At 35.9% G+C, this 23,824-nt stretch overlaps 1 protein-coding gene across 8 annotated transcripts in view; it reads left to right on the top strand.

The window, feature by feature from the left end:
- Positions 1-23,824, top strand: part of SRSF11 (serine and arginine rich splicing factor 11) — a 54,569-nt gene that overhangs the window by 3,106 nt on the left and 27,639 nt on the right. For 3 of the 8 annotated variants that reach the window (XM_060304352.1, XM_030865925.2, XM_060304347.1), the window contains exons 1-5: positions 9,861-10,301; positions 16,594-16,727; positions 20,495-20,604; positions 22,429-22,521; positions 23,317-23,366. In XM_060304352.1, the coding sequence (XP_060160335.1) occupies positions 10,102-10,301; positions 16,594-16,727; positions 20,495-20,604; positions 22,429-22,521; positions 23,317-23,366 (587 nt within the window). In that variant the 5' untranslated portion in view covers positions 9,861-10,101. The other 5 variants (XM_030865920.2, XM_030865926.2, XM_030865918.3 and 2 more) reach the window with 4 other exon arrangements.

Raw genomic sequence — 23,824 nt, 5'->3', positions numbered from 1 at the left:
GGTTTGAATTATCAAAATTGAGAGCAAAATTATATTGCACATGGACTCGTCGTGTTTTAAATATTCAACTTTAATGGTGCTTGTTACACATCATTAGTTTCCTTTGAAAATTGCATTTTGCCCATTTGATTTCCATTTAGGCTTATAACTGCCAACTTAAAAGTAGTCAGTAGAAAACATGCTGTTTCCTTGAAGGTAGTACATATTTTGCCTATTTATTCATAGTTTCAAATGTGGCTTGAATTGTATTTTGTTGTCATTGGAACTTTGTGTGGTAATTTTTTCTGGAGACGGTGCATTTTATTTTAGATTATTCATTTGTACATCCTTTGTATGTTCCCTGTGCTTCCCTTTCTTACTTTTGAATTAGGAAGCAGTGAGCTTGCTCTAGGAGGTTTAATATTTGATATAAATGTTGTCTTCTGTTTCTCTCTACTTTCAGTGTAAAAGGATTACAGTCCACTAGCTTTAGGAAAATATTTTTACTTTCCTCTTACAAAAAGGCTTTTACATTGCTAATGTTTTTCACATGAAGTGGAAGAAGTAGTTTTTTTTAAAGTTTTTTTATCTTAATTACTTTTAGTTTTTTTGTTTGTTTATAGTCTGTTAAAAAAAGCTAAAACACAGGTGGTGGTTATAAAGCAGTCGCTTATGTCACTAAATAAAAAGCACTTATGGTATTATTTCTTTTTCTAAAATCAGCTGAAAATATTTCCCATTATCCCTAGTGATTCTTACTTCTAACATTTAATAGCTGTTTTCTTGATCGTTTTTCCAAGATTAATGTGTTATGTGATTTCAAGTCTTAATTTTAACATCAATTGTATAGGTTTTATGAATTTGTTTAAAGTAGTAAAGTTATACAGAGATAAAATTAGGGCACCAAATCTGAGAATGTACTTCATAATACTATCCTTTCTTTGTGTTAACAGATACAAAACCAGTACCAAATAAATCTGTTTAAAGAAAAATCATTTTAATCAAAATCCACTATTTTAAAATTTGACTTTATATCACCCCGCCAACATTTTTATTCAAATGGATTTGGCTTGCAACTCTATTTGCTCAATACTTCAAAAAGAGACATTAAATAATTATACATGGTAAAAGTTCTGTATAAGCAAACGTCCCCAACAGTTTTAATGAGACAAGATATGGCCCCTGAGACTTTATTCTTAGTACCAACTGAAGTTGATACGGGGGAAATAGTAATAATTTGATAGTTTGTTGACATTCACAATTGATAGATTTTTATTTAAAAATTTGTTAAATTTGGAGGTGGAGTATTTATACTCGCAATTAAGAAAAATATTAGCTTAACTTTCAAAATACCTTCAAGAGTGTCCACTACTTTTTTTCTACATCATTTTTTTTTTCCATCCTTTAAAATATCACAGTTACATATACTTAGGTGATTTGGGTACTATTATTGGGGGGGTTGAAATACTAGTGAACATTTAAATACTTGGTCTCCACAGTGCAAATCTGTGAACCCAGAGCTTTTGCTCTTCATCTTTGTAGAGATACATGTTTTGCACTCATCACTAAATTTATCTGCCGTTAATAAAGCTTTGATATTTTTCCATTATAGAGCTCCTGACCTTTTTGCTTCTCTTTTGATTCCTTGTTTCCTAAAAAGTTACCTTTCCACTATCTCTTCCTTCCTTCAAAATAATTATTTGATCAGTGTCTCCACGTGCTTTAGACTTCACCATGAGCTAATTGTGGCTTGAAACTAACTGCAGTTCATAGTTAAAAGTGGCTGAGATGGAAATTGAAGGAAAAAAGCATTGTGGCCTTTCGCTTTAGCGTGTATCAAAAATTCAGATTGTTTTGTGTATTTACTAATATTTTGCTTTTTTTTTTAATCGGTGCTTTGGTTATTTGATAGTCTGTTGCTCCAACCCATGTCACAGTACTTTTTTTTTTTTCACAGTACTTTTAAGATTGATCAAGCATATGTGGAGTTGTTTGTCTTTTGAAAATTAGAATAGCAATCTTGCTCTAAAAATATGGAAAAGTAATTGAAGCCTTCCTAGCAAGAGTTTTCCATGAAGCATTGTGTTTTATCAAAAAAGGAATGTTTTGTTTAGCTGTCATCTATCTACACGTGCTATTGGTAAAGTGCTGCTTTAGGAACAAAATGAATATGAAAATCTGAAATCTGTCATCATGTTTCCATTGCAGCAGCCTCTTAAAGGAGAAAGAGCATCTAATAATAGTATACTTCACATGTTTACTACCACTTACGAAGTATTTTCACATTTGACGGTAATGCTCTAAGGTTAGACCAGAAGTATTATTGTTATTATTCACCTGTTGAAGAGAAGAGGAAGTGGAACACAGACTTTCTTGTAATGGTATAAAGCATTTGTTGAGTACCTATGTCTTGGGCACTGTGCTAGGTGTTTCATATCCATAATGTTTCTAATCTTAAAAACTTTAAGTGGTATCATTATCTCCATTTTTCACGTAAGGAAATTGAGGTTCACATTGCCTGTTAACAGTAGTTGAGAACATGCATGGGGAATGGGAATGAGGGACTTCTACTTTTTTACACATATAGTTTTAATATTTTACATTTTGCATTTATTATTTTATAATCTTTTTAAAAAAATATATGCCACCAAAAGCCTATATTAAAATGTGGGATCTTAAGAAACTCCTCTCACTGTATAAATTAACTCTTGATTCATATCTTTCATGTAAATGATGAAGTAGTAATAGTCCAAGATACTAGCCTAAAATAGAGTGATGGTATAAAGTGGAACACAGTTGAGGTAAACATTTTTCAAACTGAAAGTTTTTAAATTGTAGATTAGGGATAATAATAGTAGTTGATATTTATGTTTTCTAAGCATTTGTATTCTCACTTCATCCAGAAAAGAACCCAGTGAGTTGGAAATTATTATTATCCTCATTGTTCAAATGAGGAAATTGAAGCACAAAGTAATGAGCCAAAGATTGCAAATACCTTAATTGTGGCAGAGCCCCTTTGGTTTGACTCTAGGCCTGCATTCTTAATCACTGTAGCACCTTTTAAGTGTTGTGAGGATTAAAGCACATTTTAAAAGCATTCAGTTAATGTAGATCCTCAAATTACTGAGTTGAGTACACTTTCGGTTTTACCAGTTTCATAAGACTCTTTAGAAATAATTTTCCTTCATGATGAGAAAGTTAATTTTATAGCGTAAGGGGAAAAAGAGCTCAAATTGTACAGATGTCTAATTCCTTGATCAGGGAAAACTCTCTAGTATTAAAATGCTTGAAACTATTTACTTAGAATAAAGATACATATAAGTACTGGATTTTTTTTTCACTTTTTTTTTAAGATTATGAAGCAGTCCCTCAAATGGCCTTTTCTCAGTTGAGAGTAAAAAATTCTCATATAACATAGAGGATAGGTAGTGAGTAGTCAGTACCTGGAGCTTTCCCCTCCAAATATTTCTGTTGACCCTATTCAATCCAAACGCCAATAAATCTGTTACAAATAAATTGATTGTGGTTGTATGGACCACAGCTGAGAGTACTGTGCATGTGGCTTTAGGCAATAGTATCCTAATGCTCTAACTCCTTTTCTCTCTATGTTAATCATAAAAACAAACTTTGAAAAATAAAATGAAAAATACAGATTTTTGCCCACAGTTTCAAGGTGTTCACAGACCCTGTGCTGTCAATTTTAAAATGTAGATATAGAATTTCTGCTATTGACAGACAATATAAGTTAACAAAACAAGTATTTGGAAGTAAGTAGACTTTTTCTGTTCTGGTGTGTGTCTGTCCATCATTCTGTCCATTAGCCCCCTAATGCTGACTTATCCTTTAGTCTCTCCCCTTCGTTTTAGATGGAGCAGAAAAGGGAGTGTGGGATTTATAATTATGATTTTGAAGTAGATACTAATCATTATAGAATCATCCAATTAATAGAAATAGAAGAGAAATACAATTACCTAATTTGTAGAAGTAGAAAAACAAAACAGATCTGCAGGTAAGTTTGTTTTTTTTAAGTTATGGTTTGTAAGCAGTGATTTATTTCCCATGTTTTTCTTACTGCTTTCTATAGCTATGGGGGGAAAATGTATAGCCAAATACTTTGAGAGTTTCTCAACCAAACTTCCTTGTAAATCTAACAAATGCATTCCTGCCTTCATTCACCAAGCCTTTGTTGAGTAGATTGTGTAAGGCATTTGTAAAGCTTCTAGCACACAGATGATACTCAGTAAGTAAGTTTTTGTCAAATGCTTACTTTGTTCCAGTAAAATATTGTTGGATATCAGAAACACAGAGATGAATACATTGCCTTCCCTGTCCTCAAAGAGTATATTTGGTAGAGGGAAAGAGCTGCTTAACAACTAATTTGGTAAAAGACCTGTTGCTTGTGCAGATTTGCAAAATTATGTCAATTTACGGCAGCGGTCCCCAACCTTTTTGGCATCAGGGACCGGTTTCATGGAAGACAATTTTTCCACAGACCAGGGGTTGGGGGGTGGGGGGGGAGGGGTGGTTTCGGGATGATTCAAGCACACTACATTTATTGTGCACTTTATTATTATTACATTGTAATATATAAGGAAATAATTATACAACTCACCATAATGCAGAATCAGGACCCCTGAGCTCAGGACCCCTGAGCTTGTTTTCCTGCAACTAGGTGGTCCCATCTGGGGGTAGTGGGAGACAGTGACACCTGAAGTGTGTTGCTTATGTCCAGTCTACTCTGTAAGATGCAGCTTAATTGTCACTTGCCACTGACTGATAGGGTTTTGATATGAGTATGCAAGCAATTGACTTATTATGGTCTCTGTGCAGTCAAACCTCTCTGCTAATGATAATCTGTATTTGCAGCCACTCCCCAGTGCTAGCATCACTGCCTCAGCTCCACCTCAGATCATCAGGCATTAGATTCTCATAAGGAACATGCAACCTAGATCCTTCGCATGCGCAGTTCACAGTAGGGTTTGCACTCCTATGAGAATCTAATGCCGTTGCTGATCTGACAGGAGACGGGGCTCAGGTGGTGATGCGAACAACAAACAACGGGGAGCGGCTGTAAATACAGATGAAGCTTCGCTCCCTTGCCTGCTGCTCACCTCCTGCTGTGCGACCTGGTTCCTAAGAGGCCATGAACCCGTAGCCGTGTGGCCAGGGGATTGGGAACCCCTGATGTAGAGGACTCTACAATCTTTTCCAGTAGTGTGAACAAAGGTGGCTAACAGTAACAGGTAAGTTGACTTACCCAACTGGGAACATGGTGTCCAGTGGGTAGAGTTATTGTACATACCTGTGGCTATTCTATCTTTTAATTAAAGAATTTCCATTTAAATACATGAGGTCTTTTTCTTTTCCTTAGAAATATCTTTATTGCAATTGTTCTTTTTCCCAGTTTTATTGAGATATAATTGACATACAGCACTGTATAAGTTTTAAGTGTACAGCATCACAATTTTAATTACCTATATCTTGAAATGATTACAACAAAATTAGTTAATATCCATCATCACATATAGATAGAAAATAAAAGAAAAAGAAAAAAAACCTTTTTCCTTGTGATGAGAATGCTTAGAATTTATTCTCTCAGAAACTTTCATATATATCATCCAGCATTGTTAAGTATACTTATGTCATACATTATATCACAAGTACTTATTTATCTTATAACTGGAAGTTTGTACCACTTGAACACCTTCTTCTCATTCTCCCTCCCTTCACCCCCACCTCTGATAACCACATATCTGATCTCTTTTTCTGTGAGTTTAGTTTTGTTTGTTTCTTTGTTTTTTAGATATAACTTCTTTATTCATCCATCGATGGACACTTTCCATGTCTTGGCTATTGTATATAATGCTGCTATGAACATGGGGATACAGACATCTCAACATGGTGTTTCTGTTTCCATAGTGGCTGCACCAATTTACATTCCTACCAGTAGTGCCCAAGGGTTCCCTTTTCTCCACGTCCTCCTCAACTTTTGTTATCTCTAGCCTTTTTAATGCTAGTCATTCAAACAGATGTGAGGTGTTTTGGAGTTCCCTGTATATTTTAGTTATTAACCCCTTATCAGATATATGGTTTGTACATATTTTCTCCTATTCCATAGGTTGTCTTTTCATTTTGTTGATGGTTTTCTTTGCTGTACAGAAGCTTTTTAGTTTGATGTAGTCCCACTTGTTTATTTTTAATTTTGTTGCTTATGCTTTCGACTTTCAAAATATCGTTCCCAAGTCCTACATCAGGGAACGTTTTTCCTATGTTTTCTTCTAGGAGTTTTATTGTTTCAGGTGTTACATTTAAGTCTTTAGTCCATTTCAAATTAATTTTTGTGAGTGGTATAAGATAGGGGTGTAGTTTCATTCTTTTATACATGAGATCTTTTAGAACCTTGATACTGGAAAGAACTAAAGCTTGTTCATTATAACTGATAGGATTGGTACTGTTTTGAGGATTTGCATAAAGTAGTATTCTCTAATATTCTTTGAGAGACTTTCTTTCCAATATCAAGCACCTCTTTAAATTTTTCTTAGAAGTGTGGTGGTAGTAGCAGTTCCCCACCTGTGAGCAATAGGGCACTACTATCGGGAATCTTATTTTTCATATTTCAAAAGCCTATCAGAAATTATGCACTATAATATGCATGTATAGGCCAAACATGACTAATAGGCCATAATATGACTAAAGAGGCCAAAATGACAGGTTACTTTTTGCTTTGGAAATAGCATCAACCATTAGTGAGATTGGTAATAATTTTCATTCAAATATAACTGGAAGCCTTCCCAAACCCACTCCCAAAAATAAGCAGGTGGCTCTTCCCTGTGCATGCTTCTTTCACTTCACTTTCCACATGATACAGGATTTTCTTATAAGTCTCTCTCTGAAATATAAACTGTAAAGCTTTTAATCAACAAAGAAAATGGTCTTCCTACTTTCCTTGAAAGCTTCAAACTTATTCTCACCCTGAGTACCTTTCTAATTGGCTATTTCCTCTGCTTGGATTGCTTTGCTTCCTCCTCTTAATAAAGTTTCAGCTCAGATAACACCTTCTCCCCCATTTCCTATCCTGGTTTATTTTCATCACAGCACATTACTCCCTTACGTCTTTGTTTTTGTATTGAGAGTTTGCCATACCGAACCTGGCGTTTCATGAGATCAGAACATTGCCTATCTTTTTTCTCTGCTGTATTTCTAGGGGCTAGGAAAATCCTGAAACATAGCAGGGGCATAATAATATTTGAAGGAATTTGTGAGGCTTTTTTTTTTTTTTAACATTTTCATGATACTGGAGTTAAAGTAAATAAGACAGGCATGATACTTGTGTCCAGGTTCTGTACTTTTTATAGTCTTGTTCAATTGGGAGCCTAAATAAACCTAAAGTGATTTAATACTAGTATAGATTGGATACATTTATTTGCTTTCATATATTAGTTATTTGCCTTTAGCTATTTCATTTCTATGGGAAACAGACAATAATAACACAAGGTAGGTACCTAGTTATTTAATCTATTTATTAGACCTAAAAGGATCTTCAAAATTATGATTCAGCTCCTCACTCAGCTTTTGACTGAAGTAGGTTCTTAGAAGTGAAGTGAAATTTCCTCAAATCACACTTAATTAATAACAAGGTAGTATTTTATTTTAAGCCAGTCTTCTGGCTGTAAGTCCAGTATTTTTTTTTAGCTGCTAGATGATTTGAAAGTAAAATATTCAGAAATCCTCATTAGAACGATTTTTTTTTGCCACTGTTTCTCCATATGGAAGCACCATCTATTTGTGTGTTCAGTAAGTTTTTATGTATAACCTGGTTTCTGAGGACTTAAAAGATTTATCTTATCACAGAACTATGTTTTTCTTTGGCTTGAATTTGTAATTTTAATTATGTAATATGTCAAACATACAGAAAAGTGTGGAATAATAGAAAAGATTTCTGTGTATCCACCACAGAGAATAAAAAGATGTTAACATTAAAAAAAAAAAAAAGACAGGCATGAACCCTGCCCCTGTATTATTTGCCCTTTTGTCATAGAACATCATAGCCACTTCTAATAAGAGTTAAACGTATCAAGTGACAAAACTGAAACAATTTAGTAAGATGTTTGATGCCATTTATTCAAAGGAAAACAATCCATGGATTGGGAGAGTACAGTGCCTGGCAAGCATGGAGCACTCTTCACAAGGGATTTTGGGCAAGAGGGAGTTTTATAAAGAATTAGAAGAAGCATTGGCCAAGAGGTGGAGAATTTCTTCATAAGGCTAGCAGGTCCTATATTCTAGGGCACCGTAATCTAGCTAAAACTGAGTTGGAAGATTGCGATTTGCTGTTAGGTTTCCTTGACAGGTGTTTCCTGTAAGTGCTGGCTGACTTAGGTTTAGATTTGTTACGTGGGCTGGGCTACTGTGGAGGCCTTCATTTTGTGGGTACTGATATACTAATTAACTTTATCAAACTGTTAAGAATCTGTATTTGACAGTGACATATGTCTGATTCAAAATAAGAAAATTAATTATCTGGCATCTTTTATATTCACAGGTACACATTTATGAATGACATGCAGTTAATTGTAATTTGTAATTTTGCTAGGTGTATATTCAACCTACCCATCCCTTTGTATGAGAACTAGCAGAAATGACGTAACTAGTAAGAAAACCTAGCCAATTGGCTCTCAGTAACTTTAGTTTCTAATCTCTAACAAATTACACTCTCAGTTGCATTATTCCATAGAAGTATTTACTAAAGAAAATATTGTATACGTCCTCAGATTTTGGCCTCCAGAAATATTTAGGATCAAGTAAATTTTTTAACAGTTGTCTTAGAATAAATGACAGTCATTAAGACATATTTGTGCATGTGTTCAGCACATTTATTGGGCATTGACTATGTGACAGACATTGTGCTAGGTCCTAAACTGACCCAGAAAACTCAGAGCTTTGTGGGGGACATGTCAGTATAACAAATATATGTACCTCTGTTGTTGAGTGGCGAGAAGGAAACCCTAACTCTGCTTGCAGTTGTGTCAGTGAGGCAAGGAAGGCCCTATGGGGGATAGCAGTTAGATAAAATGAGGGAGGTCATTAATAATTTGTGTAAAGGCACTGAAATAAAAGATTTTGTCAGGTTTGGGAACTGCAAGTCATTGGATAACACTGGATGAAAGTGGGAGAATAATTCACATGAGGTTGAAAAATTAGGCAAGGATCTTTTTATGATCAAAAGCTTCAAAATTATTTTAAGCAAGAATATGCATGTAAAGCAGGTTTTTCTGTAGAAATTTTAGATCACATACTTGTACATATTTAGGTACTGTAAAATGTTCTTTAAAATGAATTTGTATCGCTTCTAGGCCTTTTGACTAAGATCAAGTGTAAAAGAGTGAATTTGTGAAATTAGCTTATAAAAGCACTAGTGAGTGTAACATTAAAATATATTTTAAGATTTTAGTGGGAAAGCAAATTCGTCACAAATTCAGTGTTACAAAGGTGTGTGTAAAGATTTAGAAAATTTTATAGTGGTAGGGAGGAAAATCTTGATAGCTAGGGTGTAAATTTCATTAGTAACTGGACAGATCTGTAGAAGATACTCTGTACAAAGAAATAAATATCGTGGGCATTTTTAATAAGAATAGTTGCTAAAGTGTGCATGCAGTTTTTTGCCGGGGAGTGGAGGCTTGCTTTAAAAAAAAAAAAGTTAACGCCTTCCACTTTTCTTGTCTTTAAAAAAAAAAGGGAGCAGAGAGGGATGGAGATGACTCCTTTCACGAGACCGCGGGCCCTCGAGTTTCTCCTGCTGTGAGTGAGGCTTGCTGGGCCGGCACGGGGCGGAGCCGAGGGTGACGCGCCCTTGCACCGCAAGGCATTGTGGGGAGCTCGGGCCGAGAGTAAGGTGGTTGGAACGAGGTGGGGGAGGCCGTTTGTTTTCTCGTGGTGTCGAGCTCGCGCGGCCTCTTCGTTCCCCGCGGCGACCGGCGGGGCGGAGAAACGGCGGCGACGGCAGCAGCGGCTTCGGACACCGTCCTGTCCCCTCTCCGGCGAACCGGTTCCTCTTCCCCCTCCCTCTCACTGTTTGTTGTGTGTTTGATGTGTTAAAGCAGGAGCGAGTACGCGAGTAGCGCCATGAGCAACACTACCATCGTCCCCAGCACTGCGGGCCCGGGCCCCAGCGGCGGGCCGGGGGGCGGCGGCGGCGGCGGCGGAGGCGGCGGCACCGAGGTAATCCAGGTGACTAATGTCTCCCCGAGCGCTAGCTCTGAGCAGATGCGGACCCTCTTCGGTTTCCTAGGGAAGATCGACGAACTGCGCCTCTTCCCGCCTGAGTGAGTATCGTCCACCATCACGGTTTTTGCTAACTCCTCCTCATCCTGGGCCTAACGCACAGCATTTCCTGCAGGCCCTTGTTCATGCTTCCCTGGGCTGGTCTGCTTTAGTTGAGGTTGGCTATTGCGTTTACTTATGCAAGCAATCTGTGCATTAGGCCTATTAATAATGCAGAGAGGCAGGGCCAGGGTTTTGGGGGATTAGGAGACGCTTCTAATCTTTTTTTTTTTCTTTTTCCTTAAATTGTGCCAGCGTGGTCGTTCTTTGGGCACTTAAATCAAGACAAACTGCCCACTGGATGTATTTTGTATATAGGTTAATTTCTTTATAAAAAACAAATGTTTGAATTCTTTGGAAAGTAACAAAAATATTCATCTCTGTTAATTTGATATTGAACTTTATAGGCTGTTGTTCACTTAATGCTAAATATTGTTCAGTGATTCTGACCCAGTGAACATAATTCAGAGTTAATACTCGTTTGGACAGACAGTTAATTCAGTGAGCCTGAGTAGTTTTTAAAATGAGAGAATGAGTTATAGCTGAAACCTTGGGTTTTCCTTTGTTTAAATAATGTACATATTTATATTTCAGAATTGTTCTTCAGAAGGAATTCTGTAGAATGTTAAACTTTTTAATTTGGGGTATGTGGTTTTTGTTTTTATCCTACTGTCATTTCTTATTTGTATCACAAAAGTATTGAATGAGTGCAGTAATTGTAAAGAAAAAAATTAAGCTATGACAAAATGTGATAAATATTAGAGCAAAAATTTGAAATAATAAAACAGTCCAGTGCTCTTTGGGAAAAGTGAAAATTCAGATTTTACTGTCAGTGGGTACTCAGTACCCGCTGTACCGTAAGAGTTTTATGATGTCACTTAAGTTCTAAACAGGAAATTGGAATCCTCAAGGAAGCCACCGTTGTGGATGTAATAAATCGTTAACCTCTGTACACTTCTCAAATAATTAATGGAAGTTGATCATACTGCGGTATTTAAGTATTACTGTATTTCATCACTTTCTACTTGAAGTATTTTCAGATGATTATTGTTTGCAAGTGTTGTGTTGTCTTTAATTTTGAGGGAATATACATGTGGAGGGAGATTTCAGAGTAATTTACATGAAGTGTAGAAGTCTGGGAACAAACATGTTTTTGTTACAGTTATTTTGAACAGAAATTTGCTTTGACAATGAAGGACAAATAGCTTTCATAATAGAAACTTATAGATGTTTTGCTGTTATCTTCTCACAACATACCCTTTGTTAAATTATTAGTGAAATTAATAAACAGTAAAATGGCAGAAAATAAAAGTGACACATCTGATTATTATCGATGACTTGATTGTAATCATGTTGTTTCTCAAAGTATGTGAGATACTGGATTTATTTATGAAAAAATTATTTCTGGTCCAGCAGGTCATTAAGAACTTCTTTATAGGTGCTGACTGTAAAATGCTTTTATTTCGAAAGTGTTCTTTTTATGATACTTTTATAAAAAGATGACAAAGAAGTGTGGGAAGTTTACTGGATCTTTTACCTAACACATGGTCCATATCTTAGAGGGAGTCATGATGGAACAGAGTCTCGCTTTTGATTTGTAGTCAAAGGAGTGGTTCCATTATAACCAGGAGAGTTTTGTGCACCAGGTAACATGATCTGGGGTGCTATGCATTAAGAGGATTCTTTCCCCTATATTGGGAGGAATAGATAAATATTGACACACTTTTTCTCTTTGACTCCTTCATATATGCTCCCACATACAGATCATTTTCTCTTCTGAAAATGCATAAGGTAACAATATAGTGAATGTTACACTGCTAGTGGCCTTTCCAGTTTGAATAGTGTGAATGTAGATGCTTTTGTTCATTTTAACTTTGTTGTTTTTGTTGTTTTTTTAACTAATTTAAGCCTCAGTAGCTAATCTGACCTGCACAATTTGGAAATACTTTATTGACAATTTCTTTAAAGCTCACTACAGTTTTCAACAGTTTGCTGGGGATAATGTGCTATGGAATCCCTAGCAGTCTAAAAGGGGTTCATCATTCCAAAAATACTCCAAAAATTTACTCTTATTCGTAGAATAAGATTGAATTAACTCGGATCACTTAAAATTCTATTGATTGTAAACAAATTTGGTGTTTGATTTTTTTTTTTTTCTTTTAATGGGTATGTGTGTATTTCTCCCAAAAGGTATTCTTATCCACCTGGAACTCTTATCCTAGATATGCCCGTGACGGACATGCTTTCTTTTGTTGCTCAAATGTCACCTAATCACACTATATAAAAATACAATACCCCTGCTCCCTGCCTTCTCTATTCATTTAACTGCTTTTTCTGTGTAGCACCATTCACCAACTTAGAAGTTTGACTTCCCCCCTTCTTCTAGAATGAGATCCCTTGGGGTCATCAACATCACTCTAGGGGCATTTATTTTTTTAATTTTTTTAATTTTTTTTTTTTTTTTGCGGTACGCGGGCCTCTCACTGCTGTGGCCTCTCCCGCTGCGGAGCACAGGCTCCGGACGCTCAGGCTCAGCGGCCATGGCTCACGGGCCCAGCCGCTCCCCGGCATGTGGGATCTTCCTGGACCAGGGCATGAACCCGCGTTCCCTGCATCGGCAGGCGGACTCTCAACCACTGCGCCACCAGGGAAGCCCTCTAGGGGCATTTTTAAAGAACTTACATGACTGAGCCCCAACACATACCTGCTGAAACTAATTTCAGTTCTACATGCCTGTTTGGGGGGAAAATTCCTGGGATCTGGGATTATGCCAGACATTTCACTGACAACCTCCTCAAGAAGGTGTCTCCCTTTGTTTCATTATTGAACCATCTATATCTTGGTTCCTTTAAGCCAGAAATTGCTGGCTTATAATTTCACCCAGTGATAATACAATCTTCACAGGAAATAGTATTCTATTCCTCTCTTCAGTATGATAGCCCTACCTACAGCTATCTGAAAGCATGTCAGTGTTCCCTCATTCTTCCTTTTTAAAAGAAAAGGTTACTTTGATTCTGGTTTTTCTTAAAATGCATATTGAAAATTCAACATGGTTTGTCTTTTGTATGCTAAATGCTTTCCTATTTTATCTTGCTCAGTCCTTTCATGTTCAGAATAAGAAGGTATTTTACCGTTTTACAAATGAGTGAACTGAAATTCACATAGGTTCTATATACGCAAGCCCCTCTACTAGTGTCAGAACTATTATTCAAACCCCAATGTTTTGATTCTTTTTTGCCATTTGATCAGAATTTCCTTGATTTAGCCAAACAACTTGTGAGTGGAATCATTCTTTTACGCCTGGTAGGTATTCTTCAAATGTTTGATTTTAGTGGGATTTCAGAGTGGAGAATGTAACAGGGGTCCTTATCAGGTAATGATCCTTGAGATGCATATGCCAGTTATGCAGTAACTGAAGGCTACTTATAACACTGCAGATAAATTCATTACTAACTTTTCAGCGACCAAAAAGAGATACTTTAATGATCATATAAGTAACTTAGTATAGTTAGGTAAGGGAAAGAACATAGTTTACCTTTAAAATTTTTTTAAATAAATGCAGCAATTTACTGTATTTCTTTAGAACTGAATAAGAGCACATGATGGAAAGGGCATATGAGGTCAACAGAGTTGTTAGCTTTGCCACACACTTGCTGTTTTGCAGGGTTTAGGAGATGCATTGTTTATAAGCTCAAAATTCTCTGCTCAGAAATGGTTAGCTCAGTATTAAGTTGGGGGTTGAAAGAACATCTGACCCAAACCAGCAGTTCTACTTTAGCAGGCACGAGTATAAGCTGCGGATCTTGTTAAGAATCAGAGCCTTCCCGTAAAAAAAAGGGATTCTCAGATTCAGTGGGCTTGAGATGGAGAAGAGTAATCTGAATTTTATGTGTGCATCCCAGAAGATTCTGAAAAAACCCTTAGAGGTCACTCTTAAGAAAGTAGAGACAATATCACCACCAGTCTTGCTCCTCAGTTCTTTTCAGCTGCACTGCCTCTTCTATATTAATTTTTCAAGATAAGGAGTAAAGACAGTCTTATTTGTAGCAGTGGTACTTGCACAAAATTCTAGGGTATGAAAATTAATTTCCAGTATCAATTCTTTATCTTAGCATCTCTTTTATTAATTTTAACTGAGAAAGTATGACAGTATACTTGTGGGACCAAATAGCAATGGTTTTAAACAAGACCATTTAAAGTGGAGAGAAATTAATTATTTGTCCTTCTGAGTTGTCTTACTGTGACTCTCTTTTCCGTGATATTTAAATTGTTTGTATTTTATCTTTACTTCACCACCACTTACAGGTTTGATATAGCCAACTAATGTTGCACAGACATGAGTGGGTAGAAAAAATGTGAATTATTTAAGATCGCCAAGTAAATAGAAATACATTGGGAGAATGTAGGCATACTTTCCTATTTTTTAAAAAAAAATTTTATTTTTTGGCTGTGTTGGGTCTCTGTTGCTGCGCACGGGCCTTCTCTAGTTGCGGCGAGCGGGGGCTACTCTTTGTTGCAGTGCACAGGCTTCTCATTGCGGTGGCTTCTCTTGTTGCGGAACACGGGCTCTAGGCGCCCAAGCTTCAGTAGTTATGACTCACGGGCTCTAGAGCACAGGCTCAGCAGTTGTGGCACACAGGCTTAGTTGCTCTGTGGCATGTGGGATCTTCCCTGGATCAGGGCTTGAACCCGTGTCCCCTGCATTGGCAGGTGGATTTTTAACCACTGCGCCACCAGGGAAGCCCCCTAATTTTTTTAAAAGAAGTGTTATGTTTATATTCTTTTAAAACCTAATATTTGATAGTCATTATCTTTTTCTTTTAGTTAAACGACAATAGATGGTATCAAAGAAATGGTAGAGGTCACTTTTTAAGAAATTTAAGTGCTCACTACCTGCCAAGGCATTGTGTTAGATGTTAAGAACATAAAATGATAGCGTTTAAAGAGCTTTTTAATTTAGTGGTAAGAATGTGGATGTCAGGGAAGAAATACGAAGAGCTATATAGCTCTTCGTATTTCTAAAACTAAAACTAATGAAACAGCATTCTTTTCAGTATACTGGGTGCAACATTGTTAATTTAGACCAGTGATGCTTTACACTGAAAAAACATTGTATCCTTTCAAAAACATTTTGCAGTAAACTTCTGTAACAAGATGGCTTAAGTCCATTTTGATATCTGTGATACATACATTGACAGCTTTGCTTTGAACCCTGGGTGCATATTAAAATTGTCAGGGAGAATTAAAGAAGGCAGCACTCAGTTCTTCATTCATCAGAGATCTTGATGTAATTGTAGTTCCGCAACCCCCCCCCCAACTCCCGCCATGATTCTAATATAAACCAGGGATGACATGATTACTACTGCCTTACGGTATTGATTTTCAAATAGCTTTTGGTTTGGTGTTAAGGCAACCCCTGCCTTTGTTTATTTAATCTTTCTCTTTCACAGAGAGTTTAGTGGCTGAAATTTAACCATCTTATATTTTTAAAAAACAGCAAAAACTCTGCTCTTTTTCTAATCTTATCTTTAAGCTACCATTGCTTGCACTGTAGCAACTTGTTTTTGTTTTATATAAGAACGCAATTGCCGAGGGGAGTGACACTTTGCTTACTGAAATTTTGCCTAATTGGGGGACGGGGTGTAGTATTATTCCCATGTGTGCTTAATTTTCTTTTTCTCTGTGAAAGTGCTCTAGTGGGAGAGCCTTAACTATTTATAATGCCTGGGAGTTTTAATATGCTGTAGGTTCAGGAGGACAGGGCATTTAGTAGCAGATCAAGAAAACTCATTGTCAAATAGGTGTACTTTACCACAATATTCGTATGTCCCTAAAATGGAATGGTTTTGTTTTTAACTCTGAAAAGTTAGCCATAATGAAAAAGTTTTGTTTTTAACTCTGAAAAGTTAGCTGTAATGAAAAGTTTTCTAAGCCAAAACTAATTTGTTACCTGTATTTTTAAATGGCTGGTATTGTTATTATGAAATAAATGTTGACATTTCTGTGACCTGTTCAAACTCTGAGACTTTATAGTTTCAAGCTGTTTGTAACTTGATGCATTGTAAATTTAAACAGTGATTGTTTTTGTCTAGGTGCAGTTTGCTACGGTCAGTTCTGTGGGTAGTACTTTATTGGAAATGTCATGTATTTTTGAACTGGTTAACTAATATGTGTGCAGTTATGTATTTTTATCTGCCTCTTTTACTTTTGGAATGCAAGTGTCATTTGTGAATCATTCATTTCTGTTTTAGCTGATATTTTTCTCTTCTTTTATGTTATCTGTTTATTTTTTAGTGATTCGCCTTTGCCAGTCTCATCCCGAGTCTGCTTTGTTAAGTTCCATGATCCGGACTCAGCAGTTGTGGCACAGCATCTGACAAACACTGTATTCGTTGACAGAGCTTTGATAGTCGTACCATATGCAGAAGGTTTGTGCTTTGTTTAACTACCTATGTGGGCATCCTATGATGACCATCTACCTCAGTGTAGTTTTAGAGTGAGCATTAGTAGCATGTTAAAAATCTAAGCTATTAACATTTTGAAACCCTTGTTATACTGTGGTCCATATTTTTACTTGAAGGCTTTCTTTTTAACTTAAAAACTCAAAATCAGGTCTGTTTTTATAAGATATTTAACCTTTTGCATTATTTTAAAGTATTTTTAAGTTCATTAAAACCATATCCCTAATATCTACTTAGTTAATTTAATGTTGTTTTATGAAAATGTCCTGAAGGTGAACAGTTCACGCCATGCACATTTACACAGAAACCTTCAAATAAATGCATGATGTTGTTTCTGTTTTGAATAAATGTGACCAGGTTGGTTTTATTCCTTAGTGATTCCTCTTAGTGATTCTTCTCACTGATAACTTTAAAAAATATATCCCACATTGAATTTCAGTATACCAAGGGTCGCAATGATTTTGGTTTTTATGAAAGTTCAAGATTTCCTATAGCTTAGGTGCCAGATGGGCACTGGGTGTTTTGTTTTTATGCCAGATTTTCTTGTTCATTCTTGCTATATTTTCTAGAATATCTCTAAATAATAAATTCTTCTCTCTGTTATTTGTGTGTGTGATTTTTGTAGTGGAGAAGGCAAATGCAAAACTCTTCCAGATGACTGAAAAACAGTGGGTCCTCTGCAGCTACAGGGGATTCTAGACATTAACTAAAGGCCAGCAAGCACTCAAGTCCCCCAGGTGTTTTCCTGGTGTAACCATTTGTTAACTACATTTTTCTCTCTTTTTACATTTTAGGCTGTTAAAGTAATTTGGCAGAAAAATAATGAGCAGGGTTTTTGGATCTAAAAAAGCCACTGTGACAAGACAGCACTCTATTAATTCCATTTTGTAAAATTTTCTAAGACATATATTAGTTTGTTCCCAATGTACTGCTACTTTATTTGCTTTTTGGTAACTATAAATTTGAGTCAAAGAAGTCACTGAAATATGTTACAACTACTGGATTTTATTAACATATATGCTGACCAAGATATAAATGCTTTCCCCTTTCCTTAGTGAACTGGTCAGTGGAAGCAGAATCTTGATATTGTTAACTTTAGATGCTATCTTAGATCTTTGAATACCGATGTGAACATTTACACCATTCCTTGTAAAAGTTGTGAAATGTCTAGTCCTTAAAACTTAGAAAAATTGCCTCTGTGGTTTTCTAAAGAAATTAAATTGCATTCATAGTTGGGTTAAGGCATGCTATATAATAACAGTAAATCTATGTCCGTGATATTAAAGTGTATGAGCCCAATTCTAAGGTTTTAAAATATATATATGCTGATAAACTTATGAGTTAGTATGTTTTGATTAAGCATTTTCTTTTATATCAGTGTGCCTGTTGTAGGATAAGACTTATCACCAAGAGAAAATTTACAGAATTCAAATTTAGGATAAGTAAAATGTAGAACATAGCTTTTGGAACAAGGGTCAAATCATGTGAGTAATTTACAAAACATTAGTTAGCCTTTTAATTTAAAGAATTCTTATTGGCTAAGTATTATAGTTCCCAAGCCCTGAACATAATACAGTATATCATATAACTGGCTTTCATAAATATTTTTAGACCATAATAATTTTTCTGGATCTGTTTTGAAAGTGAAATATTTAGAGAGTACATATATAGAATTACAGAAATATTTAGTTCCAGAATCTATTAGTGTATTACTGTAATTTTTGGTATGGTATGCTGTATTAATGTTATGTCCACTAAATATCTGATGTACTCAATCCCTTTGTCACCATTCACCCTGGCTTTAGCTCTTAAGCTTTGGTGTTGGTTCTTGGTCAGTGTTTTAGAACAATAGACACAAAGTCTACGGTAAGGAATAGTCTTAACTGGTAAAACTGAGATAGCTGGATTTGGAAGGAACTCTTAATAGTAATGGATTTGGGGATTATTTAGGTTCCTTGGTTAATGTTTGTTTCTTTTGTCTGTTTCTTTTTCTTTCGTTTCTACACATTCATGCAGTATTTCATGGTTCTATCAAAGCAGCAGTAAAAAAAAATACTCTTGACGCATGAAAATTAACTGGTGAGGGGCCTCATTGCTATTTTTAAATTGTAGTTTTATTTTTAAATAGTCTTTTTTTAATCAGAGGATCAGATGCATGACTTTTTTTTTAATGGATGCAGATCTTCTATCAGGTGTCTCACAATAAATTCAAGAGGATTTTAGTTTGCCAGAAATGTTGCAAATGCACTAATTTTAGTAAGATGTTGATACTTAATATTATCCTCTTGAGACATAATTTTGCATGCAAAATTATCCCATAATCTTTGTAGGTTTGTTAATAATGATGCATTAATGCCCTATATCTAAATGATCTTTTCCCCCCCTCCCCCCTCCATAACTCTTGGTATCTAAATTGATGACAGCTCTGACACAAGCAAGATAACAGTGCTGTGTAGTATACATTTGTTTATATTATCGGCACTTCTCAGTTTAGGTGGAAGGAACCATTACCTTTATTTAACAGTGGTTTTTCTTTTTTGTTGTTGTGTTTTACAGTTCTTTTCCCTGGTTCAGCCTGAACTATATACCAGGCCCTGCTGAAAATACCACCCAACAGTTTTCTTCTGCAGCTTATCCAGTTTCTCTTAAGTGCCCTGTACATATTGTATGTTTTATGATGAGATGCAGTTTCTTAATATGTATTACAGAAATACTACTGGTATTTGCAAATATGTAGTTTAATTGTATTATTGAACTCTCATTTTGGGGGCTTGGGCACATTAACAGATTAATCCATCTGTATAGGGCTTTTGCTGTTGGATAGAATTTAAATTGTCTACATAAATATTTGTCTTAGGGCCCTTAGATTTTATCTGAATACACAGATTAGGCTTTAAAAACAGACATACATGTTGTTTTTGGCTTTAGGAGTTTGGCTAAGCTAGCTTTTCAACTGACACTATGTAGCAGCATTTTTGGTATGGTTAGCATGGCACATGTTGGAACATAAGGCATTTTACTATACAGGTAAGGAATGTGCCATGTTGTTTTACTTATTCTCTCTCTCTTTCTCTCTCACTCACTCCCACACACACATCCTGTGTGTATTCAGAGACCTTCAGAAACATTCATTTTCATGAGTCAGCAAAAGCCCTACGCTTGATTCCAACAGAATATTTCCTTTACATACTTTTCTTCTCTTAATTTTTACAAAATTTGTATGGTAGGTGTAAAAGAAAATCATAGTAACTGTACCATATTATTAACCCCTAAATCAAACTTTTTTTGTCTTGTGTATCTTGATTTTTCTGTGTGCTTTATAGTGAAGCAGCCGACACGAGTCGTTGTTCATAAAACAGCTTTTGAAAGTTGAGAGCACACCCCTGGAGAACCGACTGTGCTTGCTTACGTTTGGTTCATGACTTAAAAATCGAGTACAGGTGATGAAATCTTGGCAGTGTTAACAAAAAAGTAGTGTGTATTGTGCTATTTTTTTTTTACTCTAGAAACTTAACCATTTGTAGAGAAAAAGGATACAGATTTTCACACATTGAAGTTTCATTCTGACATAAAATTAATGATAAATAATCATAGAAATCAAGCTTTATATTTTAGCGAACATAAATACTTTCAACAAACTCAGGTGGTGTATCAGGGAGACATTTTCTGGGTGTTTTTGTGTGTTTTCTGTCTTGCAAAAGAGTGTGTTCTAATGCATGGATGTTTCTCTGCAGGAGTTATTCCTGATGAGACTAAGGCTTTGTCTCTGTTGGCACCAGCTAACGCAGTGGCAGGTCTTCTGCCTGGTGGTGGACTCCTGCCTACTCCTAACCCACTTACCCAGGTATTAGTTCTGTTGAATTCTTAAAGAATGGAAATATATTTGTGCTTTTTGAGTGCTGTTGTGATTCTGGTTCGTATACTGTTATCACGTGGTCAGAGCATTGTAGAAGGCTGTAGTATTGTATTGTAATCAAAAATATTAAAGTGGTAGTTTGCGTTTTAAGAACATTCTGAGAATTGTAAATATCTTGTATCGTTTTGTCACTGGCTCTCAAAATAGCCCGTAAGTCAGGAGGCATAAGATTTCTGTTACACATGTTGTTTAAAATAGTATGTTCATTTGAACTACAAAAGAAAATTAAGGTGAAGTTCAGACTTTTTTTTTTTTCTTCATGCGCTGTTATCTTGCTCTTGGGCTTTAAGTTAAGTAGGTGGCTTAAAATAAAGATGAATTCAAAGATCTGGGTAATTTGTAGATGCCTTTGATGTACAAAATTGTGTATTAACTAAACCATTTTTATAATAGTACAGTTGAACCTCGAACGACATGAGTTTGAACTGTTTGGTCCATTTATATATATATATATATATATATATATATAAAAATATAAGGATTTTTTCTACTAATACATATTATAGTACTGCATGATCCAAGTATGTGGACCAGCAGATATGGAGGGCTCAGTGTAAAGTTACAGGTGTATTTTCGACTGCATGAGGAGTCAGCACCCCTAGCCCCCATGTTGTTCAAGGATCAACTGTATTAACAGTGTTTTAACTCAGTAAACAGTTACAGTGCAGGAGGTTTGGTAACTTATTTTTACTAAATAATAATGAAACTAGGAGAAATTTCAGCACAGTGCTTGTAGAGAAGGTCAACGGCCTCCAAAGTTATAAGATTTTGCTTGGTTTGTGTGCATTAAACTGACTAATCAGAATTATGTCAGGCAGGAGACAGAACCATACCGTAATTCGAAGGAGAAAAGTTTTAGTATAAGGAATTACTAATTAGTAACAGGAGATTACTAAGGGAACTCTAATGAGTACCAGAATCGCAGGTATAGGAAGCAACCTCTACTTCTAAGCTAAGGAAGAAAACACAAGAAAGAAACACATGTAGGTGAGGGGGCGCATCTTCCCCCTCAAGGCTAAGATTCAGACCTCCTTCAAAAAGTTAGATACAGTAGAAAGTTCTCTGGAGTACCACGGAACTTGCTAGGAAGCTGCCTAAGAGGATGGCACTGAAACTCACTGAGGTGAAGGCCACTGAGTGTCCCATGTGGCACTGCAGTAAGAATCAGAAAGGAGACAAAAGAACTATAAAGAATCCCTTCCACAGTCAGTGCCCTTCCATCTCCCCCTAAAGGTATTTCCAGCTCCCCCTAAAAGTAAAGCTTAACATCGTGCCAGCTGTCAAAGGAGAAATGCTTATAAGGGTGCTGCCTTCAGTATCACGCAGTAGGACAACAAACAATGGATTTGGAGCTAAGAAGCAGTAAATATTTATAAATGGCACAAGAATGTGTGAAAATCTTTGCATTTTTTCTAAATTCTGATTTTAGAGATAAATGTGCTGTGATGAGTGAAAAATGAGGCCATCATGTTATAGCAAGGGTAGGCAAGCTATAGCTCTTGGGCCAGACCCCCGTTATCTGTTAATTTTTATTGGAACACAATTATGGCCACTTATTTATGTATTGTCTCTGACTGTTTTTGATCTACAACGGCATAGTTAAGTAGTTGCACTGGAGTCCGCACAGCCTACAGACTTAAACTAGTTATTATCTGGCCTTTAGAGGAAATAAAAATTGACGCACTCCCCCAACCCCCACAGTATAAGAAACAGAAACAAGATTTTAAATAAATAAAATTTGAAATTTCACAGATTGGCGCTGTTCCATTGGCTGCTTTGGGAGCTCCTACTCTTGATCCTGCCCTTGCTGCACTTGGGCTTCCTGGAGCAAACTTGAACTCTCAGGTATAACTTAATACCCTTCAACTCTGAACTCATTTTTGTAATTAAAAAAATTACTTCATTAAATGTTACTTTGCATTTCAAGAACAGGAGTTAACTGACTTATATATTGTAGTAATTTTTTCTTATGTAAACTTGTTAATGAGAGATTTAAAAGGTCACTGCATTATTGGCCCCTTGCCCATCAAAGAATTTCTCATTTGATAAAGTTCAAAGTAGATGAGTTTCACAGGAAGCCAACACCACATCAATATGTTATGAAGTCAAAATAAAGTCATGAAATGATAGGAATGTGTGTTCATAATTTATTCTCTTGTCATCTACTCACTTGGAAATTTTTGTTTTCCCTCATTGCGATTTGGCTAAACTTTTTCCTGAAGTCCTTTATGGAATTCTTTTGATTATTATACTGACTAAGCACATTGAGTTTTGTTTTACATGTTTCCTTAAAATGTTACTTTCCCTTAGAAAGTCTTAAAATAAGGAGGAGGTCATTATTCTGTAAAATCTGGACTGTTCAGCTTCATAATTTCATTATTTACCTGATAAAGCAGCTCTGGGTATCCAGTACTACAGTCACTAATGTCACCTGTTTACTTTTTTAATGTTGTGACTAGAAAACTTAATATGACATATTTGGCTGGCATTATATTTCTATTGGTCATTGTTGTGCTTGGGATATGTTAGTTTCTGTAGGTTTGCCAGATTGTTCTAGGACATTTCAACATACTAAAAAAATTAAAATAGTAATCATTTATTGTTCTGTGTGTTCTCATTGCTATTTTTTTGTTTTTCCAGTCTCTTGCAGCAGATCAGTTGCTGAAACTTATGAGTACTGTTGATCCCAAGTAAGGATTTTTTTCTTCTGTTTCCATTGGTGATAGAGATATACTAATATCTAGAGAAGAGGTATTTTATTTTTGATAGCTAAAAGAAAGTTTTCTCAAGGCATGCAATATGTAATCCTGTTTTCTAGAAACAAGGAGAAAAAATCCAGAGGTAAGCCCATCTATAAAGGGTTTTGTTTTGGAATAATTATTGGTCTTTGAAAATCATTGTAAATAGGTTAAACCAGGATGACAAGTAAAGAGCTGAGTGTTGTCTTTAGTTGATTCATTTAAAAAATTACACTGACTACTACTATACTCAGAAAGGGAGACACTATTTAACTATAGTAAAGCATGTGCATCCAACTAAAGGAAGTACAGAGGTGCTATGGGAACTTATTACAAGGAGGAGAACTTAGTTCAAAGATCAGAGAGGCTAAGCCCTAGGGCAAGGGTCCCCAACCCCCAGGCTGCGGCCC

Source organism: Globicephala melas, chromosome 1, assembly GCF_963455315.2.
Source record: "Globicephala melas chromosome 1, mGloMel1.2, whole genome shotgun sequence".
NCBI lineage: Eukaryota > Metazoa > Chordata > Mammalia > Artiodactyla > Delphinidae > Globicephala > Globicephala melas.
Note: the sequence above shows the minus strand (reverse complement) of the source record. Positions and strands in the feature narration are given on the sequence as shown.